This window comes from Astatotilapia calliptera, chromosome 15, assembly GCF_900246225.1.
Source record: "Astatotilapia calliptera chromosome 15, fAstCal1.2, whole genome shotgun sequence".
Classification (NCBI taxonomy): Eukaryota; Metazoa; Chordata; class Actinopteri; order Cichliformes; family Cichlidae; genus Astatotilapia; species Astatotilapia calliptera.
The window spans coordinates 34,527,550-34,548,878 of NC_039316.1; the positions used below are offsets into that span (position 1 = coordinate 34,527,550).

General features: G+C 41.9%; 1 protein-coding gene across 4 annotated transcripts in view; it reads right to left on the reverse strand.

The window, feature by feature from the left end:
• Positions 1-839: 839 nt before the first annotated feature.
• Positions 840-21,329, reverse strand: part of camsap2a (calmodulin regulated spectrin-associated protein family, member 2a) — a 43,875-nt gene continuing 23,385 nt past the window's right edge. The window contains exons 5-18 of one of the 4 annotated variants that reach the window (XM_026194645.1): positions 18,249-18,281; positions 17,248-17,389; positions 16,311-16,450; positions 11,009-11,105; positions 10,495-10,591; positions 10,374-10,405; positions 10,218-10,287; positions 7,967-10,106; positions 6,904-7,040; positions 6,290-6,513; positions 5,648-5,720; positions 4,161-4,276; positions 3,648-3,766; positions 840-3,154 (exon numbers count right to left, since the gene is read on the reverse strand). In XM_026194645.1, the coding sequence (XP_026050430.1) occupies positions 2,849-3,154; positions 3,648-3,766; positions 4,161-4,276; positions 5,648-5,720; positions 6,290-6,513; positions 6,904-7,040; positions 7,967-10,106; positions 10,218-10,287; positions 10,374-10,405; positions 10,495-10,591; positions 11,009-11,105; positions 16,311-16,450; positions 17,248-17,389; positions 18,249-18,281 (3,726 nt within the window). In that variant the 3' untranslated portion in view covers positions 840-2,848. Of the gene's footprint in view, positions 3,155-3,647; positions 3,767-4,160; positions 4,277-5,647; positions 5,745-6,289; positions 6,514-6,903; positions 7,041-7,966; positions 10,107-10,217; positions 10,288-10,373; positions 10,406-10,494; positions 10,592-11,008; positions 11,106-16,310; positions 16,451-17,247; positions 17,390-18,248; positions 18,282-21,329 lie in introns of all 4 variants that reach the window. The other 3 variants (XM_026194643.1, XM_026194647.1, XM_026194646.1) reach the window with 3 other exon arrangements.

Sequence of the window (21,329 nt, forward strand, 5' to 3'; positions counted from 1 at the left end):
ACTCGGGGTCAGATAAAGTTGCTTCTAGAAATCCAGCCTTGTTACTTTAGCTAAATATATAGCTTTCACTGGAAACAAGTTAATCTAAACACATTAACTTTGCCGTTATCTAAGGTACTCCATCTAATTATAATTGTAGAACATTTTCTGATGAACCACCTCTTGAAAATGTTATGATTTCAAATCTGGACTAAACTAGCTATTGATCTATTTGTGTTTACGTGGCACAATTTAGACTATTTGTTCAATACAGCATGAATTCTTCATTTTTCTGTTTAAAAGTATTTTTCATGTTTCACTTTGCATTTCTGTGAAATGCAACTATAGCATTCCAAAAGTGTCACCAGTTCTGTTTTGCAATGGAAACGTTTGGTATTTATGTCTGCTCAAATGTGGAGCCTTTTTTGTAATGTATTTGTCCCAAAATACAGACATTCATGTTTATGTTAGGGAAGACCAGTGAACATTTCAGTCTTTTATCTTTAATAGGTTTGGAAATATTCATGTTCCAACATTGCCTCAGATTTCAAAGTGTGAAAACACAAACCAAAGAATTTGGACCATAACATTTTATGCAAATGGCCCATGATGATTTCAGATGGAATGACCCTAATTAACCAGGTTGGGCTTTGAAACCCTTCGAAAACACCAATAGTCCAGTGCCATATCTTAGAAATATATATATATATAAAAAGAAAGAACCCTACGACTAATATTTCCAAAACTGTTTCATGGTTAAATATTATCCTTCCATGAAAAGAGTTTGCTTCTATTAACAACCCCCTCTTTGCATATCCTTTTAAAAATACCCTCATTTGCAATCAACACCACAGACATGCTGATGTCATGCTTTATTTTATTTAATGCAAAATGAAAAAGAAAAATGACACTACATGTTCAGCCACATGTTGAATGAGGGCACAGCGTCTGACGAAACAAAAACAAAGTCATCATAGTGAATAAGTTGCTCACATGAACACACTGCACAATATCATTACAGTTTAAATAATAATCTTCTTTTTAACCTTGGCCTTAAAACAGCCAAATGCAGGCAGACCGAGCTTTCTGCTGACACATCCTTCCAGTAAAGAACATTGAAACACTTCTTCCCCGAGTCGTACTAGATTACAATTTCAAAAACACGTACATGTCTCTTTTGGTCATAAATACCCCCCACCCGTCCCACGCCCCAGTTAAAAACAAAGCACCACGTTGGCAGCTTTATTTTTGGGGGGGAAATCATACCTGCAAATGGTGTTGGATTTGACATTCAGTGGCAAAAGTAACACAACGCTGACGCCGGTTAAACCAAATGGCGAGACTCTACCCGTATGCAGCAACAAGGATCTACCTGCCCTATTCTGCCTTGCATTATTGTGTGAATCTCATCCTAGTGTTAATAGAAAAAAATAAATCTAGCAAAATAACAATGTTACTATAAATTCACAACGTGCTGCATTTAGATGATGGACAAAAATGCTGCTAACACACGTTTTAGTTGTTCAGGTTGAACCCGTTTCTGTGGTGAAAAAGACGCATAGACATGTTGAAAATGACACAAACACTTCATAATGTGGCCTTTTTAATAAACTGGGAGAAACTACTTATTTTGATGTATCACTTACCTTGTAAATAACAGAACATATCTTTTGCAACTATGAGAAATCTAGCATGTGCTATATTCTAGCTATTCTTACTTAATTTTGGTGGGCCAAAAGTGGCTTATAGCTGGGTGCAGATATGATAATAAAGAGTCTGAGTGTGCATCTTGAATTTAATGTTAATATTTCATCGTTACATAAAGAGAAATACTTTGTAGGTGTCATTATAGCCTGGATATCAGTCCTGATCCCAGTGGCCAGGAGTGTGATTGTACAATTTCTTAGTAAACTGCAAAGAACCCTACAAGTTGTAGTCGGCAGCATTTCATAATAAAAAATAAATAATACTGAGGAGTTTCATTTGTTCACAAACCTGCTGTGAACCAGCAGCGAGGTGATCTACAACACTGGTTCCCGATCTTTTGGGCTGAAGCAATGCAAATAAACCAGAAAACTGACATTGTACAGCACAAACTGTCTGCACGTGTCCTGACCTACAGGTTGAGAACCAGTGATCTACAGTAACGTCCTGCATTCATTAAAATCACTTCCTCAAAAACAGGGGTTCTGAAAAAGCTGGAACCGCTTTGCTTTGTTGAGCTGAACACATGTATCCTGTGTGGCTAACGCTAGCTGTATGCAATCAGGTTTTTTTGGCCCTTTGGAGTTTACGTACTTTAATGTACAAACTTTTACTCACACAGGTGAGAAAAGAAAAAAGAGGTTTCTTCCAAATACAAAAGAGGTTGTCGCTTTACACTCACTCTTACACTAAAACAAACGTGCGTAAGGCCACACTTCAACAGGGTAGAGCGAACAAAAGTCAATCTATACATGAATTGAAAACATTCAGAGCTTCAGTGTACGGAGTAAAATGTCCCGGCATTCATACTGTCTCCTTTTTTCTTTCTTTTAATGTTTGGCACATAAAATCAGTCACACGCGCTCTCACACAATGTCTCAAATCTCTTTTTCAAACACAGACATGATTACGTTTACATCATTCCTCGACAGTGTCGTACATTCCAGCTGTTCGTGATCTTTAAAGTCTTATCACTTCTGGTCCGAATATGAAGGATAAAGGACGGGAATGCAATGAGGAGAACAAACAAAACAAAAGATAAATACGCATTCATCTAACTGGCATTGCAGGTGTTTGAATCTTCATGGATATGTACAGTGAAGTGCTAACCGAGACTGGTTATGTTCAAAGAAGGAAAATGAAATGTTCGGGGTATCAAGTCCCATTAGGACTGGGCAGGCACTACTTTTTTAGGGGTGGCTGGCTTCTTGGTTTGCCAGAGGTGGTTGTGGATTGTCACTGCGTCCACGCTGGCTGACATGGTCTTAGCTGGTATCTGGCTGAACTGCTTCTTGTCTGAGTTGTACTTGTAGAGGCCATCGATCATCTTGCGTGTGATGCTCTTGGGGCCGATGCCCGTCAGCTTGTTGATCTCTTCGGTCTCGGGGCAATAAGTGTAGAGAGCGCGAAACTGGCATCCGGCATCTCGGAACAAAACCAAGAAGTTGTTGGCTTCTGATTTCTCCATTTCCTGTCAAGATCAGGGGAGTAAATGTGGTTAGATAAGTAGGTGACATATGCTTAAGGACACTTGATGTGCTATGTAGATATTTTTTCCTATTTATAAATCTGTGACTTAAAATATCAACAGGATATACAGCTTACAAAACACTCATGATACATGAATTGTGAAGTGGCTATGATCTCTGCAGAGATTATGCCAAATGCTGCATAACTAATCAGATAGTGCCTTACAGTGCGAATGGATAATGAAACATACTGCAAAGGCAAGCCAAGAGTTACTCAAGGCAAAGAAATGGGATAGTCTTCAAAAGGTTTGCACTTCAATCACATCTTGATTGTTTCAAATCCACTGTGATGGTGTACAGAGGCAAATCTACAAAAACTCTGAATTTAAAGACCACTTTATATGAAAATGTACACTAAACATACACCTCAAAGAGAGTCAAAGGTCCCATGTCAGTTTTAGTGCAACTGTAAGTATAGTTATGAAGGACATGTACCTCCAAAATCTTGTTCTTTTGCCCCTCGTTGACCTTCCCTGCAAGGCAGCAGTGTGCCAGAGCATTTTGGATGATGTGCTTGTTAGATTTGGCGCTGGGCTCCTTGTACAGCCTCGGTCCTGAAAGAAAGACGGAGGCAGGGAGATCAGGATGGGACTGTTGCCATAGCAACCACTCCAGTGATGTCAAAGGAAAGACTTGTTTGCTTGGTTTTACTCTTTCTGCTGCTGAATCGTGTATGACGATAGCTAAGGGTAGGGTTACCAGTTAGTCTGACAGAGGAATGTGAGCTATTTGAATCAGAAACAACTGTTTATATCACTACTTTGAACTGCAATCAGTACAAACGGAAACCCAGCTTCAGACAATGAGATCAACATAAAAAAAATAAAAATAAATAAAAACAAATCTCCAATGGATAGAACAAAGATCTAATTTAACAACTGTATGTTGTGAATATTTGCCACTTTTAATATGTGTCTATAAACTAAGACGTGTACTGAGTTAACCTACCAGTGTACTCTGTATTTGATGTAACAGAAGACGTGGTGGATCCATTTTCCCAGTCCTTTTCTCCATTCCTGCTGCTGGAGCGACTGGGGGACAGGAAACCATCAGCAGAGTCAGGCCTAGAAAACACACACACACACACACACACACACACACACACACACACACACACACACACACACACACACACACACACACACACACACACACACACACAGACTGTTAGTTTACCTCTCTGGATGTGTGCTGATCCTGAACACTCAGCACAGCATACTGCAGGCACTGCTATTCAGTTCAGTTTGGTCATCAAAAGAAAGGACTTGGTTTGGGTTTTAGCTGTGTGACAAAGTCATGATAACCAGGGCAGCAGCAAAGCTTGCAAGCGCAGGCAGTGAATACAGTTTGGTGCATTAAGCTCAGTAAAAAAAAGTTCAGATACATTTTTTGTGCAGGATTTGGCATTTACTTGCTCTCACTGTAAGACTCTTTGCATTTGGAGTATTTTAACTTCACAATATTAAATCAAATGCTGCTTTTTACATGGACACCACCAAATTACATGATCTGTGCCATGCATTTGGTAAATATAAGCAAAGAAAATGCAAAGTAAGAGCAATTAGGCCAACTTGTGCAACTAAACTGACCATATTAACAAGTCATTTCAGCTTTCTTTGAATAAAAAAAATGTGTTTATGACTTGATAAGATGGATGCTCTACCTCGGGTGTGCATTGAGTTTGTCAAGCAGTGGTTCTGAATAAATCACCTGGTGTTTTATCAGACGTAAATAACCAAAACAGGTGTGGACATTGGTGAGAACAGCACAGCAGAAGGGTAAGCAGGAAAGAAAAAAGTGATTGTTTTGTGATGGTGATACTGAAGGAAGCATAGCGGACCTGCTTTGAAGTTAGTTATGAGTGTCTCAACAAAAAAACATTTGCTTTTGCTTAAAGTGCTTACACAATCCCTAACAAAACCCATTGTGGTCTAAAGGGTTTTCAGTGCAGGATTGGGCTCAGGACAGCATGAATTGCCTTTAAGATTTCACCGTCAACCAGAAAAACTAACCTTCTCCTTCTCAGTTTAGGAGAGCCCAGAAAGTAGAAGAGACCGCTAGAGGCTAAACTAGAACTTCTGACGTGTCAAACAACATGAAAGGAAAGCGTTAAAAGGGAAGACTGAGAGAAAACAGGAAAAATGTTAGATCTGAGAGTTAGAGTTAGTCTGCTGGTCCAATTAAATGCACATCACGGCAGGTGTGAAGGATAAAACTCCTACTGTAACACCGGAGAGCACTTCAGCACGTGCTCTGCCTGAGAAGGCAGTGCGAGTTTACTCTGTACTATATATCTGGCATGGATTTAAGGCTCTTACAGCAAGTAGAAAAGGTTAAACCAGTAAAATTATTTACTGCTGAATGGAACACAAAAATCTAAACCAAGTGTTAAACCTGTTTCATTTTGGGGGAAAAAGAACCCAGTAACATCTCACCTTGCTGCTCTCTTCTCAGAGTGAACGCTGTCGTTGTCTCCCAGGTTGAGTGAAGCAAGGGACAAGCTGGAGACTGAAAAGACACGCTGGCGTGAACCTGGATGTGAGATAATCACACGTGGCACAACACAACACGACACGATTACACCACAGCACGAATGAAAACACCACCGGACTGTCCACGGTGTTTTGTGCCACCTGCGACAGCATTAGAGCCTCAGTGCTGCGACTGAAATGTCTCACAACCACAAATACATGCAAAACTGACTAATATGATGCATAATTAAACACATATTCAGTAAAATCAGATCATATAATGCTTTTTTAAAAATATACACATATCACACATGCATACACTGATGCTGCTTCCTTCAACGTGAGGTTTTAATTTGTTATTTTAGAATAATTTTTCAGTATACTAATTATTATTATTATTGCATTAATATCAATGCCATATATTAGCTTGATATTTTTACTACCGTATATAAAACAGCATTTAAGGAAACATCAGGAGGAAGGCAGCGCTCAGCTGGTTGCTTAACACAGTCTAAGGTGGCACAATGCACTGCAGCAGCGAGACACTGATGTGACAGACGAGATGGCATTGACCTCTCTAAGAGAGGGGGTCATCTCCATGGTTACCTGTGGCAGCCCTCACGGGGGTTTTGGGTGAGTCCATGCTGTCGCGATGGATAGACTTCGGTCGCCCTCGCCTCTGTTTGGCCCCTGCCGCGGGTCGAGGTTTAATGACGGTGTCCATGTCCTCCATCAGCTTCAGCTGCTTCCTCCGGAGGTACTCCTGCTTGATGAACTCCTTCCTGGCCTTGTCCTCCTCCTTCCTGACACGCTCCTCTTCGGCTTTCAGTCTGAACAGATGCAGGGATGGAAGGAGAGTTAGCAATAAGATACTTTGAAATGCTAAATTCACCATATAAGAGACAGCCGATTGATTGGTAAATATTGCACTGCACCGCTATTAAAAAGAGACTAGTTATTTGGCAAGATGTTGAACGTTAATCAGGTCTATAAGTCTTAGATATATTAAGCAAATATTGGGACATAATGGGCTTTAGAAAGCTGTGACGTTACTATTACTATCTTGTGATGTTTCATAAATGGACAGAATGAAGAAAATACATGGAAGATAATACAAAATGGAAACAAAAAATATGAGGAAAAAGTAGGAAAAAGATTCTAGTAAAGCATCAAATAAAATCTCAACAAACAAGTTAATTTTTTTTCTCAGACGGACACACCGAGCTTCCTCTTTTTTCTGCTCCAGCTCAGCTTCCAGCTGCATCTTCTTCTGCTGGCTCTCCTTTTCCCTTCGCATCCTTTTCTCCAGCAGTGCAGCCCTCTTCTGCGCCATGTTCTCCTCTGCTTTTCCATCCTCCTGTAGGAACACAAGGCAGCTGGGTTAAAGTGTGTGTGTGAGGTAATGCAAGCTGCTGTGTCAATTTATGAATATTATACGTTTAGCTGTTTATCTGTTTTTCATCAAGCAAAGTTGACCTTCTGTGGTTGTGATGAAAATCCAGAGCTGGCAGAACTGAGTGTCATTTTGATACCCAGTAAATCCTTTTTATTGTTGTTTTGTTCAATCTAATCTGATATAATGAAGAGGTGACTCTAAACCTGGATTGTGGAAAGGTCAACATGCTCTTGTAATATTAAATGAAGCATTCAAAAGGGCTTGCAGAAGCCACAGAACAGAGGAATTTCTCAGGGCCAGAAAGAGCACATTCATTTGAAGGCTTTCTAAACACTTTATTATGCAACAGACGCTTTGTTTCATGTCCCTGTGGTTAACGCTGTAATATCTGAGTTCAGACTATAAATATAAACACACGTGACGAAATGAATTTGAATTCAGCTGTTTCTAATGGTGGCACAGCAAACTTCTAATGCAACTCAACTACAAATCTGATTCCTGTAGAGGTTAATTCATGTGACCGCTCATTGCTCATCCCTCTGTATCCACCCTCGTTTTCTAGCCGACCCATCTTCAGCCCCGTGTTTCCACAGCTGCGCCTGAATTATTCACAGCAGCCCCAGTTTTGTGACCCACATTGAAGCCCAGACAGCAGTTAGCAGCAGCCGTAGAAGCTATAAAGGGGAAGATGATACTATCCTCAAACAGCATATATCCTGTGCTACTTATCATCTTCACCTAGGAACAAAAACTGTTTCCCTATGAAAACAATCATTTCTGCCCAATTACAAATATGTCTGTAGGTTTTTTCAATTTGTTTTCAACTCAGCGACACGTTTAAATGCCACTCGGGTTGTGCGTGTGTTAATTTTTGTGATTTAGCCTACCTTGAAAAAGAAACCACGGCACAGCTTCTGTTCATCATCTAGGCTTTCCGCATCCCCCTGCTGCATCTCCAGGCTTTCATCCAGAGTTGGATCCTCTAGCGGTTTCACCACTGACAGAGGAACTTCAATCAAACTGCTTTTGGCTTGGCCAGACAATTCTGACTGGAAAGGGATCTCTGTTGGCATCACCGTGAAGGTCTCTATCACAGGGTGGGCTAGAACTTCAGGGAATGTTGACTCTAAAGTAGGTTTGAGCTCTATATCTGACTTCTGAGCTTTCTGGTAATCTGTTTCCATGTCAGTGGTCTTGGATTGGTGGGGAGTTTCTGTTTCCTGGGTTTGGGAATTAGTACCTACTTCACTTTGCTCTTTTTTGTTCTGCAGTTTTGGGGAGGGGGAGCCGGCTATACCCACAAGCTCTCGCTCTGGGGAAAGGAGGGAATGTGTTTCCTTGTTTTTATCTGCAACTGGAGCAACTGTCTCCAAATTGGCGGTTGCTGGTTTCTCCCCCATGTAAACGAAGGAACTTGCCAGGGGCTGGCAGGGAGAAAATCGCCGTAGCCTTGGGATGCTATCGACAGACTGTGGCGCGGTTAGGACGCGACTGTAGGGGGCCAGCTTGAGCTCGCTGGGTCGAGGGGTGCGAGGATTACGTGAGTGGAAGGATGCAGATTTCCGTTTGATGCTGGTTGGAGAGCGATGGGTGGAACGAGGGGAGTCAGCCGGAGAAGAGGGTCCCGAGGATCGAGTGACGGCTCCGGCTCGACCGTGCTTCTGTGGCGAGGGGTTTGTATGTGGAGGAGGGATGACCCACGCCTGCTGCTGTTTTTGCTCCCTCATGGCCATGATTACTTCTTGCTGCTGAGCCAATCGCTGCATCTCAGTTTGGAGGAAGGCCAAAGAGTGGTTGAGTTTCTCAATTGAACGTGTATACTCTGTGAGATCCACTTCTGTCAGCTGAGCGTGGCTTTGTCCGCCTTCCTCACCTGCACCGGGAGATTTTTGCCAACAGGAAGCCGTGCTGCTTTGCTCTGCCCCGTCAGGTGTGTCTGCCTTGTTCCTCCCAAATTTAAAGGTAGGACTTGTACTTGCTGACTTTCCTTCTCCCTCAGTTTTTCCTCCCTCTTCTCCACTTGCTGCACCGTCACCTTTTCTCTTTACCACGTTTAGGAATGCTGAGTGGCCCATCTTTTGCCGATGCCTTGTAAAAGCTGCCTCCACTTTCTTCTTCTGCGCCTCAATAGCTTTCCGTTTCTCCTCGAGCCTCATCCGCAGCTGCACCATCTCTGTAGCCATGACCTGAGCGGGGTCATTGGGTGGAAGCTGGACAGGTGTGGGTGACGGCTGTGAAATAGGGGGCGGTGTGCTTTGTTGGCGGACCGGGCTGTGCTCAGGGGTCGGGGCCCATGAGACAGATAATGGGAGCCCAAATTCAGAGCCCTCCGGAGTGGTCTTCAGCGAGCTGCAGCTGCCCCTTCCTGAGTCTGGTGCTGATGGATTAAGCTTCTTCATCTTCTGCTCAGCAAAGCTAGTCATCTTTACTGCTGAAGGGGATTTGCTTTGACTGCTTGGGCAGGGGCTCGGCGTGTCCATGTCCAGCTCCATGTTCACAGAGCAGTCTTTCAGAGAGGAATCTTCATCCAGCATGTCCTCTGTTTGGATATGGATGCCAGTGTCCACTTCTGTGGTGTCCGTTGTGCTCAAAGGTCCTTTGGAGTCCACCTCTGACACTGGATCTAAAGCACCAACGCCGGCACCATGTTCCTGACTATGCAGAAAGAAACCATTGTTGATGCCCTCCACTGGTGGCCTGGTTGGGCTTTGGATAATCTGGAGGGCTTCCTCCGTGGACGGAGTTGTTTCTGTAACTCCTCTGTGTCCGTTGGAGTACCCTTGCTTGCTCGGCTCCATGCCAGCAAGGCTGTCTGGGCAGCCTTCCTCTTCAATGCCGACACTCTGACCATTCACTGGCTGGAAGGACAGGTTGCGCTTCATTCCACGGGGCATGTGAAGGACCTTGAAACCAGAACCATCATCCGTGCTGACAGACCTGACCATGCCACGTGTGGAGGGAACAGTGGCAGGCGCAGACTCCTCTTTATCAAAGGGGATGTCAAAGGACACACCGTAAGGCCCAGATCTTAACACAAAAGACAAAACAAAAAACAACAAGAAATTGTAATTTAATTTAGCAGATTTGGTTATCAAATGATAAAAGGTTAGACATAAAGAGGGCAATGATAACACTCACCTCTTCTCTTTTGGCCAGGTACCGAGATTGCCATCAACAAAGGACATCGAGGTTGACCTCTTGATCTCTCCTGTAAGACGCATATGATGAGTAACAATCACAACAGAATGCTTTTGTATATACTTTGTATGTATTTCCATAAATAAATATAATCACCTGAGTTTCGGGGCTGGGGCCGCAGGGGTAAACTTGAGAACGAGAGAGACAAACATGATGATGGGAACTGAGAATTTTCTGCCACCTGATTTCTTGTCATTGTAACTTGGTGCTAACATACCTGGGTCTTTCAGGGCTTGGGGGCCTTTCCATAAAACTCTTCTTAGTTGCCTTGGAGATGGGGATTACAGGGAAATTCTTCAAGAAGGATGAGGGCTCTGACGTGATAAGACAAATAAAAATGATCGCACTGTGGTTTTTCAATAGACACAATGTAATATTGCATGATCCTTATCTGATTAATTTGTGTATGATTCAGAGAAAAAACATTACCATACTTAGTTACTGCTGCTTCGCTACAAATCGTGACACTAGCATGACTATAGCTACTTTAAATTTAATTGAAATGACATTACATTTTAGGTTAGCTTCCCCTTCATCCATAGTTTACAATGATTTGTGTTTATTGGAATTGTGTATGTTGGAATGAACGTCTGGCCATATGGTTGATTATGCATCTTTGTTCGATCATGTACGCTTTAATGTCTGAATTTTATTCAAAACTGTGAAGCAATTTGTGTCTCTTTGAAAAATGCTATACAAATAAAGTTGCAGGGTTAGAATTTGACACTTGCCTGTGCCTTCGGTATCAAGCTTTCTTGGTTCCACAAATGACGGTTTGACCACCTCAAACCACCAAAACAGCTCTGCCATGAACACCAGGTAGTTATTCTGGGGAGGAAAACAAGAGCAAGATTGAAACCATTCAAAAACACGTAAATGCTACAGCACAGAGAATAAAATCCGGATGAGTCCAAAACAGCTTCATTCAACTGCATTGTCTGATTTGTCCAGCAGGTGTCTCTGTTAAGCTGAGGTATCATAAACTTGTATTGTACCCTGTGTATATATGACTAATTAGTTGATAGAATATCCTCTTTAAGAGAAACATGCCTCACAGTTCAAACGACTGTAGAGTCATTTACAGGGAAATTATATTTTCTCTGTGTTGGCTCAGGCAATGTAAATGATGCTAAAGCAAATAGTAACAGTGCTAGTCGAGAAGCGATTAAGACATTAACCTCATTTACAAAATAGAGGTCACCTGCATCCAACCTGAATGAGACTGAGAGTCAGAGCTCAAAGGGATTTAACACTGCTGTGCCAGGTCGTGTCCACGTTTGAATTGGGTCAACATACACGAGGAGGTGAAACTGCTGGAGGAGAGTGCACTGCGCTGCAAAAAACATCAATCTTACAAAGACTCAGTATTTCATTCTCCCAAAGCACTGTTGTTTGTTTCCTTATAATAATGGGAAAAAAGCTTATTCTCTAGAAACATTGCCTTTCTTCTGCTCCCTCCTTTCTAAATTCTTTCAACCTGTCACTGTCTTGAAACAAAGAAATGACCAAATAACATGTCTCCAATCCAAACAGATGAGATTAATTTACAGTAATCAATTTATGCTGAATGATCAGGCCAAATTGTACAGTTTTTCTTTATTCACTCACAGACACACACAAATGCAAATGAGTGGAGTAAAGCACGACCTTGAGGAATCCCACCCTCTACCAGCTCTCAGTCCACGGTCTCCAGACAAAGACAATGGTGCGTGCTCCAGCTCTAAAGAAGCCTGACTCAAGTCATGAGCAGCATCATTCTGTACCAGTCAAACACCAGAGCGCACGTGTCAACTGAAGCACAAAACCACACCAGGAAGGACGGAGGCAATTAACACCAGCACCCTGCTTGGCTGGAGGGGGGGGGGGGTGTTACTGCAGCATTTCACATGGTTTTGTTTCCCGTCTAATTCACATGCGAGCGTGCAGGGCTGCAAGAAGACGAAAAGGTGTGTCTGCTGCAGAATCCTGCTCCGCTGGTGTGAGAAGCAGTGGAGCACATGGTTAACAAAGTCGTTAGAGTTGAGTAAGCAAAGAATTACTAATGAACTCCAAATCAAATAGTGCTGGTTACCTTTTAGGTGTGTTCAGCATGTGAAGCACTCCTCAGAAGAAATAAAAAGCAGGAAAAAAAATGACTGAATGAGAAAGAGACAAAGATCTCCTGTCATCCGCCCTTCCCAGATTGGTGCCACCAGCTTACTTGTTCTCTCCTCCCATCTGTTCGCCCGACTACTACTGACACACCAGGTGTGAGTGTTTTTGCTCAATACCCCCAGCCTCAGCACTCACACACACACACACTCAGTCTGATCCCTTAAACCAACCACTGCACCACCACCACACCTATCTCCCCAGTGAATGGCATTACTGCCTCGTGGGTTGCCAGGTCTGCAGCATTGCCAAGTTCCCTGTCTGCAGATTTGAGTGTGTGCCGCTCAGAATGAAGTCAGATTGGTGATTACTAGAAGACTAGAAGATCAGAGCTGAGAGTGGTGGGGTGGGGGAAGCTAATCCACTTTGCGGGTATAGGAATAAACACCCTCCCCCTCCTCCCCTGTATGTGCCACACACATACACAACAGTGAAACATTCAAATGCATAGGAAAATATATACCAACAAAGCCCCTAGAAATGATGTTGAAGATGCGGCCTATAGCCACACAGTGAGCATTCAGAGGGAATTAATCTTAACAGTCACTGGGCCAGAGGGTTGATTAAAGGATCTACGTCCAGCAGCCAGCCAGACAGACTCACTCCAATCTGGAAAAACCATCCTTTGGTCTTTCGCCAAGTTTATCAGACAGCTGCCAGACGCTTATTGAAAGACGGTAGGAGAAAACATTTGGATTTTTAGAAGCGATTGCTCAGAGACACGTAGTATCGAACATCATATTACTTCCTGTAACCCTGCCACTCTTTACCTGACAGTGAAGAGGAAATTATACTAGACTGCAATGTGCGTTGACTACAGCCACGGCTATTATATGTAATCCTGTGTGCCACTTTAGGAGTAAAAGTGCCATCCTTCACTGCTGACAGTCAGATCATAAACAAATGACTAATTGAGAATCACGTTGAAGAGGGAGATTATGAATTATTGTAAGTGTGTTAACTGCCTCCTCAGGGCAACCGCAGCATGTTTGCGAGGAACCTCGTGGTACAAAAGGAGCTGGTGAATTTCATTTATCTTCCTTGAGTCCACAGATAGCCACTATGATGTGTGAGGAATTAATTAAACATAGAGCCAGTAAATGGGAGCGGGTTGGGTGATTTAGTGGTCTGGTGTCCATTAGCAAATAATGGCCTTAGGTAATGTATGTGATATATGGCTTTTGGGTTCCTTACAGAAAGGAAGAAAGTGTTTTGCTTCTTACTAAGGTATACTGAACAAAAATGTCAAGTCAACCTGTCATCACCATACATGCAAATTTTGTGTAACTTGAGAGGAAAGAGTGCAGACTCTTAATCTTGGAGAGGGCTACGTATTTACCAGAAAGAGACCTGGTGTCTGACATGAAGATATCAGGCAGACTAGTTTGGGGGTGTGTGGGCAATAAATGTTCCCACTGTAACGCTTCATGCTCTTTTCCAATTTTCTGCATCTGATTTCTTAGGAAGACTGATAACATCTATTAAATGATCTTCTCCACACCAGCTAGAGTTGATCATTTAAGCTAAACTGTGGCATCTTCCAGGTTCTCTCTTTACTGCAATCCTATATTCTGATGCACTTTATTGTCACGTGTTATATCTTATGAATTATGACTATTTTAATGTCAATCAATTGAGGAGTGTGTTTTTAACTGTGTTTGGAAACCACCAGCTCTAATCTCCGCTAACCACATCTGGCAGCAGCATTAGCATAGGGACACTTTCACAGAGGCAAAGTGTGAGTCTATTGTGTGTGTTACTGTAACACGTGTGCCCAATCTTGTCATCACTTTCTCAAAGATAGTGTCCCATTTACTCTGTTTCCTCGCTCCTTCTCCTTCCTAATTGTTTCAAACTGTGTTATCACACCTTCTTGTCGCTTCTCTCCCGTTTCCACTTTTTTCCACATCAACACCTCGTGCGCCTCCCCTCCCCTCTAAGCGGAGGCTCATTCTCTGTAATATGGTCTCCATCAGCGTGCCGAGCAACAACATACGACCACCGAGGGTGTGACTCCCTGCAATCTGGGTCAAGGTTACTGAATCTAACTAGTTCTGTGTGCATTCGTGTCTGCCGCACTGCTTCTCTCAGGCAATTACTGTGCCTGCTGAGGCTGCTCTACCCCTCCTGAAATCAGTGTCAGCAAAATGCTGCTAATGGCTGGTTCACAAAGCTTGGTGATTATTTTTTTGACACCATGTTGAAAAGAACGCATGTGCTTTGGGCGGAAATTGATATGTCTCTTTTTGCTCTTTTTTTTTTTTTAGAAATTTTGTGCAAAATAAAGCATGTAAAGGGCACTTTCCTCTAAATATGAATACATTTCATTACTTTTGGCATATAATGATACTTTCAATACTTTCTACCTTCATCATTTTGCTGGATTTCAGCTTCAAAACTGCTTTTTTCAGCGTGTTTCCTTTAGATATTAGACATATTTTAGTCAGTTTGGACAGTCCCCTGAGGTTTGTCCTTTCAGTGACCTGTATTGTGTGTGTGCTCAGAGCTCTCCTACATCTGAGGACATGCTGAGGTGACAGTCAGGGAAAGTCAAACTTATCCAGACACATCAACTTATTTTTCCCCTGCCCGTGCAGCTCTCGGGCAAAACACACTGAGACCGACACACTAAAAACAAACTCATGAGCATGAGAGAGGGAACGTTAGATCAAACCACTGAGCAAACACAAGTGCACTGTGGTTGTGGCAACCACTGGCTATAATGGCAATTTGATGATAAATTAGTAGGTATGCAACAGAAATATATATATATATATATATGTATATGCAGTATGCACACCAGCTGACCAAGTAAACATACTGAAATGTTGTGGATTCAAAGACAGAGTGGAACATTAGTGAGAGGGTAAAATAAGCTCTTTCCTGTGTGTCTCGAGTGACCTATATATGTTTTTATGGTAACGGCAGAAAAGCAGGGCTGAGCTTAATGTAAAATGCGGACTGTCTCCATGGCACTCCAGCTGCAATACACATTCATACACCAAGAAACCACACACACACAGAGAAACAACAGTGTTATAGACGAGAGAGGACTGAAGGATTTATAAATCAGAAAGGTCTCTGTCAAGAGAAACTAATACTGTCTGAGAAAGGTCAGCAAACATGAGGAGAAACATCATTAGTAAAATTCCTTAAAAGCAGTGGCAACTTTTTAAATGAAATAAACGAGCAAAAGAAAAAGGATGGTTGGAGAAGAAGAAAGAGTAACTAGAGAAGGAAATTAGGAAATGAAGATGAAAAGAAAACAAACAATGGAAAGCAAGTTACAGGGCAGAAAAATGAACGCATGCATAGACTGTTTGGAGGAAAAGGCTGAGTGGAGCTCTCCAAGCTTGTGGCTGGTGAAGACGGATAGTTTGGACTGAAAGTTTCTTTTCCACAGCGTGACTCACCACACTGGCCTACACTGCTGCACACTTCTCTTGTTTCATTTAGCCTGAATCTAACACCACATGGGGTTCTAATCTGTGTCGGTACAACACTTATGAATAATTTTAAAGTGTTTTGAAAAAAAGTCATCAAGTCTGACTGGGACTGACATCACAAACTAGTGTTTTAAATAGAGCAGGGGGCACTGCGGACAGGGTTTGGATTTTCTGCTAACAGACATTTTTTACTGGGTACCATTCTAACGTTTTAGCAGCTAAAATTCTATTTTTACAACACTGTAATGACTGAGAGTGAAGAATCTGTTTACAGTGAGAACCATGAGACCGCCAAGCAACCAGTAAACCAACAAACCAAAATCAGCATCACAATGCAAGCCTCAGATCACACCACAAACGCAAATGCAGTGCCTAAAAATGTATTCTTACAATCTTATATATTAACTTAAGCAAGTATTTCATTAGACAGTAGTACCTTGACGGTGGAGGAGGCGTAGAGCATGTCTTCCAGGCTGAAGTGACAGCAGCTGTTCAGGTTGTCTTTGCAGAAGTCTTGTATTAGCTGCAGGTTGTACAGTCGATCAGCCAGACTCATATTCTCCTTCAGGCAAACATCTGGGAGGGCAGAGAGATCCATCAGGTGTCACTGTGACGGAGTACGAATTTGATGATTGAAGTCGGTCTGGTTATAATGCAGACGTCAGTGTTTTCCTTTTTACTGTGCTGACAGTAATATTTAAGATCTGTGATGGAGCGCGTTCAGAACAATGCTGTGTCTCTTTTTTAGGAACTGCTGAGGCATTTAAAGCGTAAAGTTTTGAGAACGTCTGCCTGACCAATCAAAACACTCCACAGTAGGCATCAACTGGTGGTTGGACGTAAGGTAATTACATCACATTGCTGATGAAGTGTGTGTAATAGCTGACCAAACACACACAAACACACCCCCACACTACATACATCCACAGTCATTTATCCAAGCTGAAACAATCACAGGAACAAAAGATCAATCAGGAAACACTGTTCATTTAAACATGGTAAACAGCGTTCCCTGATTGATTTTTGTTCCCCTCATTGTTGTCTGTGCGTTTGCATATTTGTCCTGATATTAACTCGGCTCTTTGGCAACACAATGTGATTATCTTGAGTCTATTTTGATGTTTGATCTATTGAATAAACCATTAGCTCTTTCCCTCATAAAGACAACATTTGACGACCTCCCCCTGTACTCTCAATTATGAATTTTGACACCTCAATATGTACCAATAAGATGCATTTTGGGTTTAGTTGTTTGGTCAAATAAGCAATTAACTGCTGGTAGATACATTACTGTCATGTTGTACTTTATTATCAAGCCTCCTTTAACTGCAAATTCCACTGACCCACCCACGCTCCTCATGCTTGTTTCTTACCATCCAGTGGCAGCAGCTGAGGACAGTAAAAGTGCAGCAGTGCACCCAGGGCTGAGCCATCTGTGCTGTCTTTTAGCAGGTTGTCCACTGGGGGGATCCAAGGAACTGGCTGGGTCGAGGCCTGCTCCTTCCTGTAGCGAGCCTGCAGAATGTAAAGTACTATAAACCCAGGCCCTTGAGCAAAATTACCAAGCCTACACCTACAGCAGGTATTAAGCCAAATTCCTCCTGCTGTTTCTTACCGTTTCACTAATGACAGCAGCAAAATTAGGGAAGTATAATGGAGCTTTAAAGCAGCAACAAGCGCTGCAAGGCCTCATTGAATTCACTCATGTATTAAAGTAAGTGAACGGCTCTGGAGCCTTGTTGGAACTGAAAGGGAAAAAGAACTGGCACGAGAATGAAGAGAGCTGCATGACTGAAGTAAGTATCACTGATTATTATTCCAGATGTCATGACGTGACCTTAATTATTTTCTCCTTGTATTACAATGAGCTCTTGTTTATGTGGACCATCTTCATCTTCGTACGGATTGAGGAAGGAAAAACATTGAAATATTGCCATTTCCTTATCAATTTGATATGTATAGTAACTGTGGGAGCTTCTAGATTTCTAAAAGCCAATAATAATCAGTGATTTCCCAAGATTTTATAGTTCAAGCTTCCAGTTAGCAATACAAGGAAGCACGTTAGAGACACAAATAATGGCTATATTGACTTTTGTAAACTCAGGCTCATATACAGAACATGGTTAATGATGGACACTCAGATATTAACTGTCATTTACAGCCTACTTTGTCTGCTTTAAATTAAGAAAAGCAATAATCACATGCATACAGCACTTGTAAATCAAAACAGGAGAAGAGAGAAAATATCTGGTTTATATCACAGTGACTGAGTGATTCACACATGACAAAACGATGGCGATCGGACAGAAAGAGCAATGAAAGACAGTCACTCTGGACACAGATGAAAGAGCAGCGCACTGATTAGTTCACTTACAGGCACAAGCTTCATGTACCACTTGGTTGGAGACTGCAGATGCACAGCAAAGGGAAAAGACAAAAAACAGCAACAAAGAAATACCTGTTAGTCAGATTAGTTAGTAATGGGATTAGTATTACAAGCAAAGACATGACAAACCTGCACTTTTTTCAAAGTGTACAAAAAGACTGTATACAGCAGGCTGTTACTGATTACACATATATTACGGTTGCTTTGGGTTACAGAGTTACCGTGTACTTTCCTCACATCAGCTTGGAGGCTCATTCTTTAAAGATACATGGAAACACTACACCACGACTATTTTCCACCAGCTGACAGTTGATGTGTTAAACCTCAAATGGAACTTTAGACTTAAGCATCAAATTCCCCTAAAAAAAGATCACATTGCATCCTGAAACATTTAACTGAAATTTTAATTGCTCACTTTTACCTCACGTTACCTCAGTGGAAAAAAATGTATTACTGTAACCAAACTGTCAGCTATCCAGTGTCACTGTAAGCTGATTCCAAAAAGGAGAGGATTGCCTCAGTTAACAGCTAATTCCCACGCTACGGAGAAGCATCAAAGACCTAAAATGTAAGTGCCACTCAAGAGGTCTGCGAGCCCTCGACTTCAAAGGCACGCAGTGACTCGTGAGAAGATACAGCTGCTTTGTTCTGAAACCCTCAAAAGTAAATATTAATGTCAGCCAGAGGAAAAATAAATATTAAAGACAGCAAAGAGGATGAAAGGATCAATAGTAGCTTTCGAAGATTCTTCTGATTTTATTGGTGCCACAGCTCTCTGAATGATAATTTGATTTGGCTTCTAACCTTCGATAATTCTACTTCCCCCTAAGCTCACTGAACCGGAACGATTCTCGACCTCAATAAAAGTATCATAAACCCTGCAGTCACATCACCTCTCCAGGCTGAGTGACATCAACAAAAACAACAACAGCAACAAAAAGCTGTACCCAATCCATGACCTCACAGAGTCAGTGCAGGCCAGCAGGCCAACTTCAACATTTGGCTGTCAGTTGGGGAACACAGCAAACACAGAGATCAGGATTTGATCACTTCTCAGGCTCTCATCAACATTCTGTCTCTTTTGGAAAAATTTACTCACAAATCACAAATGTTTGAACTTTTATTTTCTCATTTTAACCCGAGTGTAAGGTTGTGTTTATGAAGAACAAACACAATGACATTTTGCAGCAAGGTAACCAAAACTACTCCAAACCCTGCTGTCCCAGTTTGAGAACAAGACACAGGAAATGGATGCTGTCTGTATCTAATGATGATTTAACCTCCTAGGACCTGGCGTCCACATATGTGGACATCACAATTTGGGTTATTTAGACCAAAATACTCAATTTTGCTCTACAAGGGCCTGATATCCACTTACGAGGACATTATACTGCTACTGTTCTATCGAAATTTTAAACGAATATCGTCATATGGCTCTGATTTTTCATAAAAACAAAAATAAGGTAAAAAAAAATCTGGTAATTCTTTGTTTTTACATTCATTGGGCCCCAATCAGCTCAAATATCAAAGAGAAATTAAAAATGCATAACATTAAATAGTTCGGATCTTAGGCGGTTAAGGCTGGTTAGAGAGTAAAATCTCCACCAATCAAACCCCTGGGGAGAGGTACAGTAATGCCCTCTTTTATCATCTTACAGCAAAGCACACACATGCAAGCACCCTTTATTTCTGTATTTAAACACACACACACCCCACCCAAATTCACCCCAGTCATTCCCCTACTCTCTCTCTCTGTGTTACTAGCAAAGTTCATCCTCTCATACAGAGGATGATGTCCGGTTGAGCTGCAGCTCAGCTTTGGCAACTTTAAAGGATTAGTCCTTCCTTCTCTGTCCGGACGTGCCTTTGCAGCTCCCTCCTCTTATTCTCCACCCACCATCACCTCTGAACATAATGCAGTAGGTTGAAATAAAAACACCGTTGCCCTGGTGAGCGTCAGTCTGTGTCTCTCTATGCCTGACTGAGACAGAGGCTGTGTGCGTGACTCACACTGCAGTAATACTGCAAAGACTAAAGGGGGGGAAGTATTTGGAGGTGGGGAGTGATGGAGAGAATAGATGAATGTGCTAGACATAGACACCCAAAAAAATAGTAGCTATAAATTTTGCATGTAATTGTATTTTTTTCCCTTTTGCTCTTCTGGGTGTTTGTAACTCTTACTTAAAAATAAAAAATAATAAAGAAGTAAACAAACAAACACAAAAAACCCAAACACTTTTTTAGGCTGAAGGCTGCAAGTGAGAAATACATAGTGCTAAAATGCTCTAACTTTGTGAGTCTTTGACAATCAAAGACACATGTTTGTATAGATAAAAGAAAAAAAGAGGATGAAGAGAGCTTCATACATGGCTTCATCTGCATTTCATGAAATACTAAGAGGCAGAAAGAAATGGCTGGAATGACAAAGTGAGCTTAAACCTATTCCATCAAGTCTCCTGCTGGCTCAAATTTCACATCTACTACAATGCAGTTCAGTTCAATTCAATTAGTTTTATTTATAAAACTGAATCACAACAACACCAAGACATTTTATATTGTAAGGTGAAGACCGTACAATAATAGAGAGAAAACCCAAACAACCAAATCACTTGGTGACAGTGAGAATGAAAAACTGCCCTTTAACAGGAAGAAACCTCGGGCAGAACCAGGCTCAGAGAGGAGCAGCCATCTGCTCTTACTGGTTGGGCCTGATGTGGGGAAGACAGGACATAAGACATGCTATGGAAGAGAGCCAAAGATTAACAATAACTAACAATTAAACACAGAGATGTGTATAACTTTATAGAGAGTGAAAAACAGGAGGGGAAGAAGAACCACAGCCTATTGTGGCATAACTAACAGATGATTCAGGGCCACCTGATCCAGCCCTAAATATATGCTTGTTGTAAGCATAATCCTAAAAGAATCAAAGGTGTCTGACTCCAGAATCCAAACTGGGAGGGCCTTCCTCCCATTCTAATTTTAAATACCCTAGGAACAACAAGTAAGCCAGCACTCTGACAGCAAGTGACTTTGGGCACTATGAGAGATTATGGGAGAAATATGCTC